Here is a 19,044-nt window from a genome sequence, read left to right on the forward strand (position 1 = left end):
TTGTCCACCATTAATAATTTACTAGATTGTTCTTTAGGATGTAAATTTCCTCTACTAAAGGCTTGAGCACCTTAGCTCTTATTTGGATCCTTCTTAAATGAGAGCTTAAAAAAGGTCGCACTAGGATAAGAGGTTCTCTAATCTACATTGTGCTAAAACAAGGATTTTGTGACTTTTTTTTATCAACAAGTGAGTAAAGGCCCTAATTCATCAACTTCAAGAAATTGAGTATTGATGTAGTTTCTCATATTGTCTATTTAGGTTTGTTTACTTTGCATGCTGCCATGCTTTCACATTGTTTTTTTTAGTAAAACAGTGTAATATTTTACAAGCCAACTTACGATGCCATGAATTACTACTTGATTTGCACTTGCCCATGAATCTAGGATTTGATGTTCAATAGTAAAGTTTATCTGATTTCAAGGTATTTATGCACCATATTCCACATGTCCAAGAATGATGCATCTCATAAGAAAAAACAAGACCAAGGGCATGATGAAACATGCTTGTGAAAACCATTACATGTACCTTCCTGGTGAGGACATAAGTTCATTTAAGCATTAAAAATAAAATAACGTAGGAATTTCTCTTTATTATACTTACAACCAAGTTGGACCATGGGATCAAGCAAGCATTGCGCATGATGTCTTATCTACCAATGTGAGTAAATGACCAAGGCATTACTCAAAGCATATCCTATGTAAATATATGGCCACCTTCACACACACACACACACACACACACACACAAGCTTTTGTAAGCATGATCATCTCAAGTAAAAAACCACCTTTTTAAGAGTTTTTTTTTTTAAGAGACAGGTCATCCCCCTAAGCAGAACCCACCAAGAATTGCCAGTAGTCATGCTCTAGACATGGATTCTCAAGGGGTGGAGGACGTCAAGACTCAATATCACAATCTTCTAGTGGTTTGTAAGAATATTTATGTATACATATAGCGGAGTGTAAACATGCTATCTAGTTGCATCGGATAGGTTGAGCACTACGAATTTTTGTTTGGAAAAGTAGGCATCATGTAGCTTCTGCAGTGTATTAGTCTTTTAAGTTCCCATATTGAAAATCTTTCGTGATCATTGTGCCATTGACGTAAGAATTCTTCACAAAATACAAGTAGCTTGCTCTTATGTTTCTCATGATGACAAGTGTGGCTAGACAATCTTGCCCAATCAACACTTAGCATGTCCCCTTTTTGTATTCCACCATAAATCTGTACACTTAATAATGTGGCTCAGCTTATTGCTTTGTATAAAATTTCAATGAAAACTATGTTTCTCATGATGACAAAATTGTCTAGCCATACTTGTCATCATGAGAAACACTTATTGCTTTGCCACTCTTATTTTTTTCTTATGAAAATTAGAGTTTTCCATTTAAAGCAAGGCAATTGAACAAAATTGACACAACCACCCATTTCCAGATTATACATCTCTTTTGAGAGCATTCATACTCACCCGGTACTACCTTTCATCAACAGAGAGTATATCAGAACTAGCCAGGAAAGCAGCTGTGGCCAACACAATCCCAGCTACCCACGTGGTTAAGTTCACACTTTCTTTTAAGATAACTGTGGCAAAAATTGCTGACCAAAACGGCTGCAGAGAATAGTACACCTGCACATAAAATAAAGGATGACATATCAAGATGTGCACACACACACACACACACACACACACATACACACACACACATAGTGTAAGGTCTAACAAGACCAAACCCCAGAATTATCCGACCGGGGACCACGAAGGAGTGAGGCTTGAGGCTCACCTCCCAACCATGGAGTCCTCCGGACTCACGCGCAAGTTGTAGGCCATGGCTACATCCTTGGAGAAGCTCCCCCACAGTAAGACTTGGCATCCCATACCACGGGCCACACCCTACAGGTGTCGTTGCAGCTTACCCGAGAGGAGCAGAGCAGGTCTTGGTATTCACAAGTGGTTAGCTGGTTAGATAAACATGGCCTTCAGATGGACCACCTCCCCCCCTTGGAGTACAGCCTTGATTCACCATTTCTTGATCTCTCCCAGCAGGAGATCAACCACCTTATCCACCACAATCTGTCAGGGCTGCACGAGCCACATGGGTGTCTTCACTAGAGCTCAGTACAAAATTCCAGTTCTACAAGAGACCATTTTTTACAAGTTTCAGAGGATGGATTTATTGTGAGCCCTGGCTAAGACACATGTCACAAGCCATGCAGATCGCCATTGGCCAGCTATGGATATCATCCCACCGTCTATAGATTGAGTCCAGTAAAGCAGATTGCACCCCTCAGAAAGCACGGATATGCACGGTATGCATGACAGGTGAGGTCAAGATCGAGCAGCATTACATGTTAAGATGCCCATCTTACTATGAGATTCGAGGGAGTATCTTCAGAGACTGATTCAGCCCTCACAGGATATGCCTTGATCTGTACCTACTGGATCTTCATTACCCATGCTCAGAAGGCACCTAGGGAATCAGAGCCAGAAAGATGCCTCTCAGACATCCATTACAGACTTCTTTAGATTGCATTCGCCCATGCCAGAGAATACTATCTAAGCTTTACAGGGTCCAAGGGATCATACAAGTTAGTGACTACACCCCACCCACTCACAGGATCCTTTGGCCCCACGCACCCATGGCGTCACTAGTGAGAGTGTGATCCCTCCTGAGAGCCAGACATCCATTACAGACTTCTTTAGATTGCATTCGCCCACGCCAGAGTACTATCTGAGCTTTACAGAGTCGAAGGGATCATGGATCATACAAGTCAGAGACTTACGCCCCACCCACTCGTGGGATCCTTTGGCCCCATGCACCCGTGGCGTCACTAGTGAGAGAGCGTGATCCCTCCTGACAGCCAGAAGCCCCCGCATCTGGGGATCCAAGCCTACGGCTTCTCAGCTGGACATACTCCACTACCATGGCGGATATGCACGATATGCACAACAAGGGAGGTTGAGATAGAGCAGCATTACATGTTAAGATGCCCATCGTACTATGAGATTAGAGGGAGATTTCATAGTCCCTTCTGAGACCGATTCAGCCCTCTCACAGGATATGCCTGGATCTGTACCTACTGGAGCTTTGTTGTCACTGGGAGATCATGCTCAGATGGCACCTAGGGAGTCAGAGCCAACAAGATTCCTCTTAGACATCCATTACAGATGAAACCGGCCTTCAATACCACTGATGGGCAGTAAACAAAAACTTCACCACAGACAAGCACTTTAAATAACTGAAACTTGGAGAGAAAGAGAGAGAGAGAGAGAGAGAGAGAGAGAGAGGGATGGAGCTAGAGTGCTCCTACACAAGACATTGCATTGGCCCCAAAACCCCTTGCGGTATTTTTTTCTATTCTAGAAGTTGATCTTTACGTTACAACTTCGGCCTGAATCTCCACAGCAAATAGCTAGAGCGGTCCCGCGCACACACATGCCCAAGATCCAAGAGAGTGAGCTTCTCTGAATCCAGATGATGTGTTGTGCCCAAAGGCCCCCCCCAAGCCTTGCTTATATAGGTTCTGGCAGTCCCCTTGCTTTAAATCAAGCGCCCTTGCGGTATTTCTTTCTATTCCAGAAGTTGAACTTTCCGTTACAACTTCAGCCGAACCTCCATAGCAAATAGCCAGAGCGCTCCCGCACGCACACATGCCCAAGATCCAAGAGTGATAGCTTCTCTGGCCTCCACTCAATGAATCCACGTGATGTGTTATGGCCAAAGTCCCCCCCCCCCCCCCCCCCCCCCCTCTCCCCCCAAAAGCCTTGCTTATATAGGTTCTAGCAGCCCCCTTGCTTTAAAGCAAGTTTTGCTTTTAAAAAGCACTTTTAAAAAAGTAACTTGCTTTTAAAAAGTAACTTGCTTTTTTAAAAAGCAACTTTTATTCTAGTTTGAGTTTCCCTAATTCAGTGGAAGATACTTCTGAGTCTGGAAGTGGTTTGTCCAACACCACTGAATCAGTATCGGTTAACGATCTCCGCCAGAGCTTTTGGGGATTTCCTCAAGGCCAATCGGTTTCGGGTCAAATAGAAACAACGCCTAACGGATCCAACAAAAGGGTTAAGCAGAGTGAATACGTAGAGTATAACTCACCAAGGCTTTTAGCTATTTAGGCCCCTTCCCGGCTACCCGAACCTGATCTCAATCCTTCACTGTTTCTACCCTCGATGGATCTTCCAGTTTATATTATGATGATAAGCTGCATATAGCAATAGATCCCTTTATGATGCGGAACAAAAAAAATGATATTACCTAAGCTCCTCCCCGTCTGCTGCATCTCCTGCACCCCACCCCCCCACCCCTCCCTTCCTTCTCAAGCTTCTGTGCCTCCCCCTCTCTTCGCCCCCTCCCCCCCACGTTGTTCCGCCCCTTTCCCACATGCCCGCCTACCCTTTACATCTAAGCCGTTACCCCTCCCCCCACGTTGTTGCGCCCCTTTTCGCCCTTGTTTCGTCCCTTTCCCGCCCGCTCGCTTGGCCTTTACATCTACGCCGCTCCCCCCCAGCCCTCCCTCTCCTTCGCCTGCCCTGCCAGCTTCCCCTCCCCCCTTTGCTGCTGCCCCAGCACTGCCTGCCTCCCCTTCTCCTACGCCTGCACCCCCCCCCCCCTTTTTCCCCTCCTTTCTTTTGGTTTTCCCCTTCCTCGCAAGTTGAATTCAGGTTATTCAAGGCGTTCCTCTATTCGGCAAGTCTTAGCTCTTTCTGGTCTTGACCCTTAGGTCTCCATCCCCAACCGAGCTTTCATATCCTTTTCCGAAGCGGACCTTCAGATTCTCGCCACAACCGTAGCAACATTAGAGGCTTCCACCTTGATTTGCAAGATTGTTGGTAGCCGCCCTGCGTGCAAACAACTCAGGGATTTTTTACGAGCGAGCCTCATTAGTGAGCCTACAAAGATCACAGACATTCACCCTCTGGGACGTGGATACTACCAGGTGGAGTTCAACTCGCCAACAGCATCAGACCGAGTCATGCAGCTAAGCCCCCTTGCATTGCATACGGTGCAGGCCTTCTTTGCGCGGTGGCAGCACGGCTTCAATCCTATGTCTAACCCTCTGGCTGGTGTGTCGAGCTTCCCAGTGATAGTTTGCTTCCTAGGCCTTAGGAAGGAATACCTTCCTCTCCTCCCAATGATTGGTGGTGCCATCGAGAGAGTGATGGAATCCCCCCCCCCCAAGCTACCTCAGCCCTTGCATAGGCAACCAGGATTCCATCCCTCCACATCTGTGTTGCCTCGCTGGATTCAATGCCACACGTTATATCTATCCCATGCCTTCGGGGAGACCCCGTCCTTCAGTGAGTGGAGTATTCAGGCCTTCTAGGCCAATCTTTCATTTGCAGGCAGATGGGCCATGTAGCCAAAGCTTGCCCTCGATGTCAGTCCAGGAGACCCCCCCCCCACAAAAAAAAAAACCCGTTCAGATCCCAAGGGATAGAGAGAGAGGCAGGCTCTTAGGCAGTGGAGCACCAAGTCCCGGCCGTGGACGACACAACTGTCAGACAATGGCCGACGGTTGGCCTGCGCCCGGGCCGTCAGCCGACCACCAGGGCAGTCACAGGGAACGAAAGGACCGGATGCTTGGAACGGCGAGACGCCCAGTCAGGACGGATCACGGCAGGGGACGGTCAGACGTCCCCCTAGAGGCATCCCTCACATTGGACGGAGACGGGGACGACTATAGGAGCAGGGACGGCTGTGGGGGACAGCACTGTGGGGGGACAGCAGGGAGCCGTTGCGCGCTGTCCCGACTGCTTTTTGCCCATTTTTTTGGCCGTTTATGGCTGTTTGGGGACGCCTTGGCCGTTTCTAGCCATTTATGGCTGTTTGGGTGGCCGTTTGGGGATGCCTTGAGGCTTGGCCTTTAGGCTTGGGGCCTTGGGCCTTGGCCATTGCCTCTCTCTCTCTCTCTTTCCCTTGCCTCTCTCTCTTGCCTATCTAATATCTATATAAGAACAAGGCTACAAGCACACACACACCCCTTCAACTTTCAAGGCTTCAAAGTTCAAGCCACTCTCTCTCTCAACTTTCAAGCCTCAAGCTTGCCACACTCTATGAGTGTATCTACTCTCTCTAGTCTCTCTCCCTCAAGCTTCTTCTAACTTCCAAGTTCCAAGTTCCAAGCCTCACACAAGGCCCTACTCTCTACTTGCTAGACTCTCTCTCTCTCTCAAGCCTCTTGAGTCTTCCGACTTCCAAGCCTCTAGGCCTCTCTCTCTCTCTCTCTCCCCCCCTTTCTCATTGCTCAAGCATCTTCAACCATCATACCATGGCATCCTCCTCACGTGCCGGGGCTTCCCGTAGAAGGACAACACGATGGACATGGTGGGAGGACCATCCGCTCATGGAGGCAGCTCTCGGCCATGGGCATGCAAGCTTTGCCCGTACCGGCGAACAGGTGACACCGACAAAGTGCGAGCCCACCTCTTGCATGAGAGTGGACATGAGGCAAGGTTTTGCACGAATGTCACACCCTAGAAGACGGGAACTTCTTGACAAGCTTGCGTCTACGAGGCGGTCGAAGCGGCAAGGACACCACGAGTGGCCGTGGATCCCGCGACGATGAGGAAAGGAATTCAAGCCTCTACAATGGAGTCATGTGGTGGATCGGTGTCAAATCCCCATAGGATCACCTCGTAGAACGCTCCTGGTACAAGACTCGAAACCTGTAAAACAAACCAAGCAACGTGAAGGGGGTGTAGGCCTGACTCACCTCCCAACCTTGACAGCAGTGGGCAAGCCCACAAGTCTTGGCTGTCCCCACCGAGCCACGAGCTGAGCTAACTAGATGGACGTGCCAACCAATCTCTACCTCATGACGTCCCATACCGCCACTAAGCTACCCTCGCAGGCCTTGAGACTGCTACCGGCCTTGGCTGCATAAAGCAAGTGCACGTCTGCACTAGATTTAAGCTCCTGACCATAGAGCTCTCACAAAGACACGCGAGACTCTATGAACTATTGACTAACCTTGGCTACCCTTTTATAGGCTCTTGGCCGGTCACCAGGCGTCCACACTTGGGCGCTCACCCGTCCATACTTGGGTGCCCGCCCGTTAGTCTATCCCTAGCCCAGCTCGCCAATCAGCCCGCCTAGCTCCAAGCTTCCCCAAACCTCGAAGCTAGTCTTGTGTGCGTGTAGCACACGGTAGATACACACTGTGCACATGACATACTCCCCTTCCTCTAAGAGCTCACTCCTGAGCTCACTAAAAACCCAGGGTAATCCCTCTGAAGGGTAGTCAATGTCTCCCATGTAGCGTCCTCCTCAACACGATCCTTCCACTTGATCTTGTATTCCGTGAGAAGTGTATTACGCAAACGTCTTTCACGAAATCCATGGATCTTTTCCGGTTCGTGTGGACCAAATGTCATGTCCTCGACATCTATGATTTCTTGAGGAGTAACTAACTGGTTTGTTCCACCCAGTACTTCCTTAAGTCTACTGACAAGAAATACGGGATGAACTTTCTTTATGCCAAAATGGCTTTATGCAGCCAAGACCGACAGCAGTCTCGAGGCCCGCGAGAGTAGCTTCGTGGCGGTATGGGACGTCACGAGGTAGAGATTGGTCGGCACATCCATCTAGTTAGCTCAGCTCGTGGCTCAGTGGGGACAGCCAAGACTTGTGGGCTTACCCACGGCTGTCAAGGTTAGGAGGTGAGTAAGGCCTGCACCCCCTTCACGTTGCTTGGTTTGTTTTGCAGGTTTCGAGTCTTGTTTCAGGAGCGTTCTACGAGGTGATCCTATGGGGATTTGACAAGAGATTGGTTAGCACATCCATCTAGTTAGCTCAGCTCGTGGCTCGGTGGGGACAGCCAAGACTTGTGGGCTTGCCCACGGCTGTCAAGGTTGGGAGGTGAGTCAGCCTTGCACCCCCTTCACGTTGCTTGGTTTGTTTTGCAGGTTTCGAGCCTTGTACCAAGAGCGTTCTACGAGGTGATCCTATGGGGATTTGACAGTGGTATCAGAGCAAGCCTTGAGAACGAGCAAGTCGGTAGGTAGAGAAAAAGAGGTCAAAGAAAAGGTATGAGTTCGAGAAGATTGCTGTTTTTCTGTTCATACTTTTGTTTTTTCAAATTCAGCATGTTGCTTTTGCATCGTAGAAACCCATGATAAAGGTTTTGGTCTTGTAAGGGTTGTTTTGCTTTGCAAGAAGAAGGCCTGTGTGTTTTTCAACTGTGTGAACAGTTTGAGAAAGAGAGAGAAGAGGTAAAAACCTGTCGACTGTAAATCTGTAAGAAAGAGAGAGAGAGAGAGAGAGAGAGAGAGAGAAGTAGCGATGGCTGTCGATGCATGTGTGCCTGTAGCTGTGTGGCGCCTGAGTGGCTGCGCAGCCACATGAGTGAAGACACCGCAAGAACGCTACACCAATCGCAACAGGCAGGTGGTACACGCAGGCAGACCGGTGGTGCGTGTAGGCGTGCTGGTACACACAAGCAGGCTGGCGACGCACGCAAGCAGACATTATTCGCAGACAGGCGGGTATATGCAGCCGATACACGCAGGCAGGCGGGTACCAGTCGTATGCAGACACGTACAGCATCGCTACAAGCGGCGCTGAGGCTTGCTGCAAAAAAAACACGAAAACTTCTTTGGTTGAGATACACAGGAGCTTGGCGATCGATACTTGGCTGGCAATTGGAGGTTAGCCAAAAGCTTGCCCGCGGTGCGGCCACTCTCAAGAGTCTCAACGACATTGTCTTTGGGATTGCCTGAAGGCTCAGCAGATTTGGCAGTGGATTCTCCGCATCTTCACGATGGACAGGGCATTGATCCAGATCATTACATGGGGCACTGTGCTTGGGCCACAAAGGCTGGAGTGGTCAGGTCTTATGAGGAGGATGAGGAAGGGCTAGCCCTTCAGGTCTCTCACCATTGTATTTCGGCAGTATCAGTCACAGCCCCACCTACAAACTATTGGCGACCAGGCTCATGCCAGAGATGGGAGATTTGCAGTAGCATAGCATCCTGGCACATTTGGCGAGCTCAATGCAACACGGCCATCGAGGGTGTACCCACACTCCGCCAGCTGAGTCCATCAGGAGCATATGGCTTGATATCATTCACACCCTCCGCGGTCAGTGGGGAAAGTTACAGTGAGGTTTAGACCGCATGCAAAAGCAGCAGGAAGCTTTCTTGAGGCTTTGGAGGCCTGCCCCATTGTGAGGGCAAAAGGACAAAAGGACCAGATGTACGAGAGATCAAAGCAAAACAACACAACATGAAATAGGTGAGTGAGTCTATATAATGGTGAGTGAACATATGTACAAGAGCCCTCTGATGTGAGGTGACTCTAAGTAGAAGAAGACCAGTGCAGAAGCAAAAATTGATGTCAGAGGTAAAGCACGGTCGGTGATGAAGGCTCACGTCGATGTGAGGCAAAGGCACTCCGTGAGGTGGTCGGTGACGAAGGCTCACGTCGATGTGAGGCAAAGGCACTTCGTGAGGTGGTCGGTGTCGAAGGCTCGCGTCGGTAGATGCAGAGACACTCCGAGGTGGTAGTGAGCAGCGGACGGGATGCAGACTCTGGTTACAAGGGTGTTGCGGTACATGAGTGATGATGAAGAGCGGAGAGGGCTTCCGTCCCAAGTGGTGCAAGCTCTAATGACAAGGGTGCTGCAATACCTAAGGGGTGATGAGGAGCAGAGAGGACTGCCGTCCCGAGTGGTGGTGGTGCAAGCTCTGGTGACAAGGGTGTTGCAATACCTAAGTGATGGTTGAGGAGCAAAGAGGGCTGCCATCCCGAGTGGTGGTGGTGCAAGCTCTGGTGACAAGGGTGCTGCAATACTTGTTTTTCTTCTTCAGTTTACCTTGGGACAACAGCCCACTCTCTTCTCACCATCTGGACAGCCCTCTCTGCTTATCTTCACCATCACTCAGTGATAAACCGTAGCAGAGAGTGGGCTGCTGTCCCAAGATAGGTACTGATGATATAACGTTGAAGTGTTGTACTATGTAGCAAAGAGTGGGCTGCTGTCCCATGAGCTGAGGAAAAACGCTGAAGTCCTCTACTATGGCAGAGAGTGGGCTGCTGTCCCAAAGTGTCGCCTGATATAAAATGCTGATGTACTGACCTGTAGCAGAGAGTGGGCTGTTGTCCTTTGGTGTGGCCTGATGTAAAACGCTGATGTGCTGACCTGAAGAGCCGATGATGATGAAGCAGATGATGTGCAGTCCCCAGCAGCACCAACAGCAGCAAAAGTGGTACCGAATATGTCTATGAAGTGGTATGAGCGGTGAAGTGATGAGGCAAGGCTATATATATTGTATGGGGCTGCTGATCGGTCAGGCTGAAGGCTGTCGACCAGCAGCAAAGATCCACAAAACAAGAATAAAACCTAAAAATCCAAAAAAAAAAATACCCTTTTTAGGACTGGATAAAATACTGTTTTCACACCCCCTCTCGGGTCAAAAAGGAGACCATGAGAGAAGATGATGGATGCCACGGTCCCACACTGACACACTGGCCCTCTGGAAACAAAATATCTGACACACAGTAGCACAAGTGGTACGGACTATGTCTATGAAGTGGTACGAGTGGTGAAGTGATGAGGCAAGGTTTTACGACCCTGTGTTTTTCCCTCTGGACAACAAGCAGGTGGGCACGGGCACGGGATGGTTTTCTATCATCCTCTAAAAACCGTCTACAAATTGAAGAGATTGGAACTTCTCTCTCTCTCTTCAATCTTCCTTGGAGACTCCAACCACATACCAAACCAATTGATTGGTTGGGGGCCTCTACTATTGTCAAAGAATCAAGTCATTTAGGAGGTAAAGTGTGGATTATTGTCTTCTTTTTCTTAAGAGAAGCTCCAATCTCTTCAATTTTGTAGAGGTTTTTAGAGGATAATAGAAATTAAGCTTAGTTTAGAGTAATATCGACATAGTTTAGTTCACAGATAATAATACAAAGGAATGAGGGTCTATTTATAGGAAAGGGAGGCCACTAACTGAGTCCAACTGAGTTCTAAAATTTTCCAGCTTTAGTTTGGCTGAGTTTGGACAAGATTTGGACCAGTTTGGCTCCCTTTTTTATTTGGTTTGATCCAGGAGAGAGGAGAGATAAAAATATCCTATTATTTTTTAGTTTTAAACTCATCCATGCATGTGTGAACAAGCATCAATTGGATATGAAAAGGAAACTCATATGTGTGGTCAGCCCAAGTGTGAAAGGGGACAAAAAGGATTTTTTTTTTTATAAGGTTTAATAACCTTTGAAGGCTTAAAAATCCTATTATAAATATAAGCATGCGTTTTGTTATTTTGCTTTTGGCGTTTTTGAGAAAGCGGATCGCATGGTTATAAAGGGCAGGGTGGCGGATTCCGAAGGACGTGTGTCATGTGGTGTATGCGGGCGCATGGTTGGTCGCCAGAGAGCACAAACTACACGTAGAACTTCATCGCAGGCAGCACCGGACAGAGAGAGCAAGGGTCGTCGTTTTCCTTCAGCTATGGCTAGTGTTGCTGCAGGTGGTGGACGGGGCGATGACCACAGATGGTGGCGCTGATGCAGGCTGGGCGATGCCCACAAGTTTGGTGCAGGCATGTATGGAAGCAACCAGGCGGGCTGCGTGTGTGGAAGTGGCCAGGCGGGCGTCAAGCGGGCAACCTTCGGTAGCATGGGCTGGGCTGCAGGAGTCGCATTCAGGCGCAACCTGATGTACGTGGGTGAGCAGATTCGCGTTGACCTGCAGGATGAAAAACGCCCAGGTGGCGTATAGAGTCGCAGGCTGCTACGGAAGATGGGCGCAGGCTCGCATAAGTGTGTGTGCGCGCCGGTGGGCGCTCACACATGCGCGTGGGTTGTTGGAAGAGGGGTGGCTGTTCTCGGTTGTTGTTGTTGTGGCTGTGTATGGACTGTACGATCACACAGGACTGCTGTTGAGGTTCCTCCTGTGCTGCTGTTATATGACAGTGATGTTTTTTTTACAAACCATGGGGGGGGGCCAGTGGTGGTGGCCTTATTCCCCAAACCTTTTTGATGCAGGAGAATAGAGATAGGCTTTCTCTCTCTCTCTCTCTCTCTCTCTCTCTCTCTCTCTCTCTCATTGTGGATTGCAAGCCTAGTTTTACGGCATTGGGATACAGAGGATCAGGCTAAGATGCACAGGATGATGTTCTTGGAAGAGATGTGTTGTTGCTCTTCGTCCTGGACTTATGTGAATGGGATGGCTTGACACGTCCTCTATCTTTCTCTCTCTAGGTTTTGGCAACCGTGTTTGGGTGGTATATCTGTCATGGAATCAGGACATTGGTCTTGCGAGAAGAAACAAGACTTTGGTATCGAGGAAACAAGCCTATGGTTATGGGATACAGGTCTTTGGTTTCATATGGAAAGCATGTCTTTGGATTCATGTGAACAGGTTCTAGTTTTTTGGAGGTTACATGCAAGCTGTGACTATAGGAAGGACATGTGGTTTGGTACAGCCCTACTGCTGTTTGGGAAAGGGTTTGTGGGATCCATGGTAGAGATGGAGAAGACCTTTTCAAGTAGGGAGGTGTCGTACAGGTCTGTCTTCTCTATGGAATACTTTGCTGTATTAGCGCGAGTTCTTATTTGGAAGTCCTGGGTGAAAGCTTAGGGGGATCCTATTGGTAGAGGATTCTACGAGTTGTAATATGTACTCAAATTTTGAGCAAGGGACGCTACTGCGTTTTGGGGCCAATCGGTGTCCTTGTACTATTTGCAGGAGCACTCTAGCTCCCCATGTTTGTTTCCTTTTCCAGGTGCCCATGGGTGATGAAGTGTTTTGTGTGCTATCCACAATTGTCAAAATGGCATCATTACCTTGTTACGTCCGTGGTAAATCCATAATGGAATCCATTGTAATACTTACACATGGCTGCGTTGGAATTTAAGGCTGAAGCAACGTTGGTGCCTTTTGCCTATCAAATTTTTCACCCTTTGACAAATAATACGCCGCCCGTCAGATTTCTGAAGGCCGGTTTCACAAGGCTATATATAGTGTGTGGGGCTGTTGGTCAGCCAGGCTAAAGGCTGTCAGCCAGCAGCAAAGACCCACAAACCAAGAAATAAAACCTAAAAATCCAAAAAAAAATACCCTTTTTAGGGCTGGATAAAATACTATTTCCACACCCATTTCTCACAAACAGAGGCCTCACAAAGTGGAAAGCCAGAGAAGTGTCTTCCCCTTATGATCATTTGATTCCTGCCCTTAAATGAGGCAAGTATGTATTTAGCCCTTCGTGGTTGTATCTAGCCCTTTGTGGATGTTTTTTTTTTTTCATTAACTAATAGAAGGATCTTTTTCCCAGGAAAAAAAAAAGGCAACTTTATATTCCCCAAAAAAAAAGCAATTTTATTGACTTTTTATGCAAAAAGTCCTCCTAAAAATCTCTCAAACCACTTTGAATTTGAAGATGCTGTAAGAGACAAAGTTGCTCCTCTAAACAAGCTCTTCGCGCTTCATTTTGACAATCTTGAAAATTAGGGTTAGGGTTTTCGCAGAGACAAAACATGCACTACGGTGACAATAGACTTCTTTAGATTGCATTTACCCACGCCAAAGAGTACTATCTAAGCTTTCAAGGTCCAACGGATCATACAAGTCAAAGACTACACCCCACCCACTTGCCGGATCCTTTGGCCCCACACGTCACTAGTGAGAGAGCATGATCCCTCATGAGAGCCAGAAGCCCCCGCATCAGGGTATCCAAGCCTATGGCCTCTCAGCTCAAATCCAAGACATACTCCACTCCCATGGAGAGGCCACTCTATGGGCAGGGGGACGCCATCACAGCTCTACGCTCGCTTATGGACTATCATTGGATGAGGAGATATGGGACACATTCCCCGACTATCTATGGTCATCTTGCTCCGGGATTTTCAATACTACATGTACATGGGAGGCCCTACATCGGCGAAAGCAAGCACCCCAAATACCTCATATTTTTCCAGAATCTTGTAAGCAATTTAATAGACTTAAAAATAGATCATCGAATAGAAACAGAATGTACCCACCTGTGCTTCAGCAGCAGGAATTACTTTTTGCCCAAACGTCTGGCCAAGGGATGCTAGGGTCCCAGGGACTAGAGCTGAAAAGATAATGGCTGATAGTACACTTGGACTAGGCAGCAAATGTGAATCCAAAGTCGCTTCCCCATGTGATGGAAAGCCTGAAATTGAAGCTGATGGTCAACATAGATGGAGAACATACAAAAGCTTGAATGTAAATTGCATCAGAAAAGAGAGACTAACCTTCCAAAGAAATACTGGTACGGTCAAATAAAACCCACGATGCCGCCAGAATCGTGGATACCACCATAAGGTTTGTACTCAACCGAACACCTTGGGCTTTAGCAGCATAGTTACCCAACCTCACCGTACAAAGTGCGTAGAAAAAAGCTGCCAGGAGCATCTCCAGGTCCCCTCTGGATATATCTAGACTACTGTCAACAATATCACCATCACGCTTTGAACCATGTTATCATGATACGTGTAAGAAATCAAATCTAATATTTTGGAACATGCCATGTAGCTAGCTGAAGGAAGAAACAAATATTTTCTCCACAACATGGTTAAATAGCAAAGTTTCGCCAGTTCCCTCTTATGTAATTAAAAATATATCTAGTCAATAACCTGCCTAATCCTTGCAACTACTCTGATTCAAGAAATCTACAAGCTAGAAATCTCCATGCACTTTTTACCTCCCTTTGTGATCTCCATCTTTCCATCTAATAAGCTTTGACATCACCATTACCATTGCTTCTATCCGCAAGGCTGCAACTCTCATACTAAGGGCTTTGTCTCTGATTAAGGTGGCTGTCTGTAATAGTTGAAGTAGCAGGAATAGCCCTCTCTTTTTTTATCACCTTGGTCCACTGCATTATTCTATCATGTTTCCACCTCCTTTACCACCATCTCAACCTGTTTAATCTAATCCTCCCATTCAATGAAGTATAAGTGTTGATCTCAACAGATCCCTCAAGAACGTGAGGGAAGCCTGCACTGATAGTTGAAAAGGATGATGCATCTTGTGCACGTGAATGGTTTTGTGTTTCAATCCATTATTTAATCAATTCATTGTAATTGAAGCTTCCCACTTTAAATGCTACAGTAGAAGGGATGATGTGGGAATTCAGATGCTTACGCACAGCTGTTTTCATGGTCAAAGTAATCCCTCCATAGTGCTTCTTGAACTTTTTCAAGCGAACAAGAACAAGCCAAAGAAAACACACCTCCATATTGTACTCAATGAAACTGTCACTGAAGCATCACCATAAAGCTGCATAGTCATGAATATTACTCCCAGAAGAGCCAGAATGGTAGCAGCCCAGGTGACTGGTTTAACCTTGACACCTGAGAATGTACTCAGGACAGGCACTAGCACAGTAACAATCTGTAGCAAGAACCCAGCCCGTGTAGCAGTCGTATTCTCCAATCCATCTGTCTGCTTTTGAATGTAAATTCGGATATTAGTGCTCTTGAAATGTTGATAATATTGGCTGCTATCCAATTTCATATAAACCATTAGAAAAATCCAAACTGTTTCAAAAAGTCTGGAAACACCTGACAAGCAGTGCCTAAAAAGGTCCATAGGCCCAATTCAAGTGCTGAAGTCCACTCTACTCCCACAACATCAGTGAGGTACCCAGACAGCTGACAGAATTCATTGTTTGTTATGACAGTAACTTCTAGCATCTCTAATTAAGATTGCCTAGAGAATGGAAAGAAGTGTGCTAGCAAGTTGATATAAGTAAGAGTAAAGCAGAGAAACCTGTTTGACAGTCCAAAATTTCCTGCTGTCCATCTCAAGGGCATCTGTATCTCCAGACACAAGCTGCTCAATCGACTGCTGAACTGAACTGTTTGAGGCCTCCAAAGGCAGAAAGCAGAAAAAGAATATGAGAGAAACAGCTGCAATCAAAAAGAGAGAGCTTCAGTGCTAATCTTGAAAGTTATCAACCATCTTATTTTACTAATCCTTCCTTGTTTCCAATCTAAGAGTAGAGAACCTTTTATTACCCACTTTTATGCTACAATGCAACCACTTTTATGCTCAGCATTGAATCACAAAAATAGGTAACTTGTCGAAAGCAACATGGAAGGCTTCAGTGCTGATCTTGAAAGTTATCAACCATCTTACTTTACTAACCCTTTCTTGTTCCCAATCTGAGAGTAGAGAACCTTTTTTAACCGACTTTTATGCTACAGTGCAGCCACTTTTATGCTTAGCATCAAATTGCAAAAATAGATTACATGATGCTAACTAGTGGAAAGCAACATGAAGGGCTCATTGAAGACAACTGCCAATCACAATCATGCTGGAGGGCTTCATGCACACCATTAAAGAATGTGCTTGATGCACGACCCTCAAAGCCAATCAAAACCACAAGCAAGTGGGACACTGAGGGAGGCATTAAGAGGCATGTTCCCTGTGAAAACTAGTACTTGAACACTGCCAAAAGAGCCCAATCTGTTTGGCCAACATATATGGGACACCATACTAAACTGGGCCAGGGCAGTGGATGAAACCTGACAGGCTCGTCTCCTTTTTTCCTTCACACTCTTTTTCCACTTCAGTGTAGTTCCCAATCTTACATTCCCCACTATTACTCTCACAGTAGTGCCTTGCCTCTAAAGCTTCAATTTTCAGCCAGAACTTTGCATCCGTCGTAAGAACATCAGAAAGCTCTCAAGTTCTTTTGATTCTAATACTTCCACATTTGACATGAGTTATTGGCATGTATTTTAACAGAAACATCTTATTTTCAAACATTCTAGTGTTTAGAAGGCCACTGCCTTACACTCCAATCATGTGACTATGAGTTCATATGGTTTGGAGTGGTTGCATGCACCTGTAATAACTCTAGACATTGTCATCAACCATGCATAACTGCACCTCAATGCAGAGTACACCCCACACAGCCCTGATCTGCAGTTCAAAGTGTATGCAGTGCTTTGTCAACACCAAATCCAATTAGAGATTGTTGGCTGACTGGGGATGCTTGTGAAAGAGCATTGTAGGAGGAAGGAGCCTCTCATGCAGGGATGAAGGGCAGATTATCTGCACAGATGTATTACATATTCCCAGTGTAGCTCTTGGCCCCACCCTTGATTGTGTAGTCTCCTTCTGAAAGGGGCCAGGTATGGTGGGGAAGTTGGACACTGTGAATGTGTGCCTGTCGATTGTAAAGTAGGTTTTTGGAGCTCCGTTCAGGAACCCAAATTGTTGGGCAACATATTGTGCGATGCCAATTAACCAACTGATCAATCCCATGTACGTCCCATTGCGTAGACGCATGAGGTACAAAAAAGAAGATCAATCCTTTGTTACTCAACTTCCAGGAATTCGCATCTCTGCCTTTTGTGGTGGTCCCAATAGAGGATTGGCTGTGCGGGCAGATTGCACAAATGTTTCTTTACAAATGGAAGGATCTTGAGAAAGGAAGGCGCCCCCTTGTTCTTCGACAGCTATGTCATGTTTTCCAATGGAACAAGTCAAAACGGCATTCACAATAAGCAACCGTAAAGTACCTTTGCGAGCTAGAGTCAAGACACTCGGCGATGGTGGGTGAGGTTGCTCGTACACAAATCGAACAGCTGGACCGTACGTTCCCCAGAACATAGGGACGAGCAGGAGGAGGATCCGAGCAGCGGCTTTACTTTCCCAAAAGCTCTTAGTCACAACCGATGGCGGAGTTTTCTCTTGCTCAGAATCGATCGAAGCCTGTAGGACTGGCGATACAGAAGAATCTGCCTGAATATTATCGTCTTCCGATAATGAAGATCGGCACTGAATGGCACGGCGATCGAGAAGGAACCCGCCTGGCCCATTGCTAGGGTTTTTGCGCCCGCTTTCTAGGGTTTGCGCTCGGTTTTTGATGGTGTTTCGGCTGTTCTTGAGTAGGGTTTGCATTCGAGCTTTGCTAGGAATTCTGCTACCATACGCTAGGTTCCCGCAGATGGGCTGGCCGGAAAAGCAGTGATAATTAGCGTGCATGCTTGAATGGGTATGGATAGCCTACACAACCTATTTAGCTCTACAAAGTGCTGTTGAAAAACCTAGCATAAGGTATACTGCTTTCCTCGGTTGAAAAATCTAGCATAACGTATACTAGTATTGGACCAGGCTACCAAGGTTCCAGAAAAGAACCACAATGGACACACAACTCTCAAATGTTGAAACTCTCACACACACACACACACACCGGCTCTCTCTCTCTCTCACACACACTCACACGGCTTTCTCTCTCTCACACACACTCACACGTGCTCATGCATGCACACATCCCCTCTCTCTTCTCACACTCTCCCACACATATTTTCCACACAATAAGAGCAGCTCTTGGCAGCCCCTCTGGCTGATGAACGATCACCGGCACAAGCTATTTCTCTCTCTCTCTCTCTTACACACTTACACATGCTCTCCCTCTCTATCTTTCTCTCTCTCTCACACACACACACATACACACATGTAAATAATAGTATATATAATATTATGTTATACCTATATACAGAGACACATATACTTATACATACATATATACATGTATTTAAAAATATAAATACACACACATAGACATAATCTTAATTAATTTTGATTAAATTTTAATGTGGGTGGTTAGGTGTGCTCACTTTTAAATATATAGATGGATATATTATACACACAGAGACATACACACATACATATATATATATGTGTATATATATATATGTATGTATATATGTAAATAAAAACACACACATGTATACACAACCCCGGCTCGAAAAACAAAAACATGTATACACACATATACATATATATTTTTAATTTAATTTATATTATATTAAAAGCTACTTTATATTCTTTATCTCTCGCTCTCTTTCTCTCTCTTTTCACCCTCTCTCTCTCTCTCTCTCTAGGCCTACCCCATCTCACTCTCTCTCAAGAACACACACGTAGATGCAGACGTACGCACACACATGCACACTCACACACACACACTCTCTCTCTCTCTCTCTCTCTCTCTCTCTCTCTCTCTCACACACACACACACATACACTAATGCAAACACACACTCTCTTCTCCCACACAAACTATCTC

At 46.4% G+C, this 19,044-nt stretch overlaps 1 protein-coding gene across 3 annotated transcripts; it reads right to left on the bottom strand.

Moving 5' to 3' along the window:
* Window positions 1-1,071: 1,071 nt before the first annotated feature.
* On the bottom strand, window positions 1,072-18,072 carry LOC147623067 (uncharacterized). 3 transcript variants are annotated; one of them, XM_086821112.1, is made up of 7 exons: window positions 17,496-18,072; window positions 15,736-15,875; window positions 15,528-15,617; window positions 15,197-15,408; window positions 14,217-14,407; window positions 13,980-14,134; window positions 1,072-1,627 (listed from the first exon to the last, which is right to left on the bottom strand). In XM_086821112.1, the coding sequence occupies exons 1-7, from the start codon at window positions 17,959-17,961 to the stop codon at window positions 1,475-1,477; spliced, it is 1,407 nt and encodes a 468-aa protein (XP_086677238.1). In that variant the 5' UTR covers window positions 17,962-18,072; the 3' UTR covers window positions 1,072-1,474. The 3 variants fall into 3 exon arrangements, with proteins under 3 accessions (XP_086677238.1, XP_086677237.1, XP_086677240.1); XM_086821111.1 differs by having other exon boundaries at window positions 13,980-14,146; XM_086821114.1 differs by lacking the exon at window positions 15,528-15,617 and having other exon boundaries at window positions 13,980-14,146; window positions 17,496-18,067.
* Between the last annotated feature and the right edge of the window lie 972 nt (window positions 18,073-19,044).

Source organism: Cibotium barometz, chromosome 27 (genome assembly GCF_041138505.1).
Source record: "Cibotium barometz isolate CiBa-2024 chromosome 27, ASM4113850v1, whole genome shotgun sequence".
NCBI classification, from domain to species: Eukaryota; Viridiplantae; Streptophyta; class Polypodiopsida; order Cyatheales; family Cibotiaceae; genus Cibotium; species Cibotium barometz.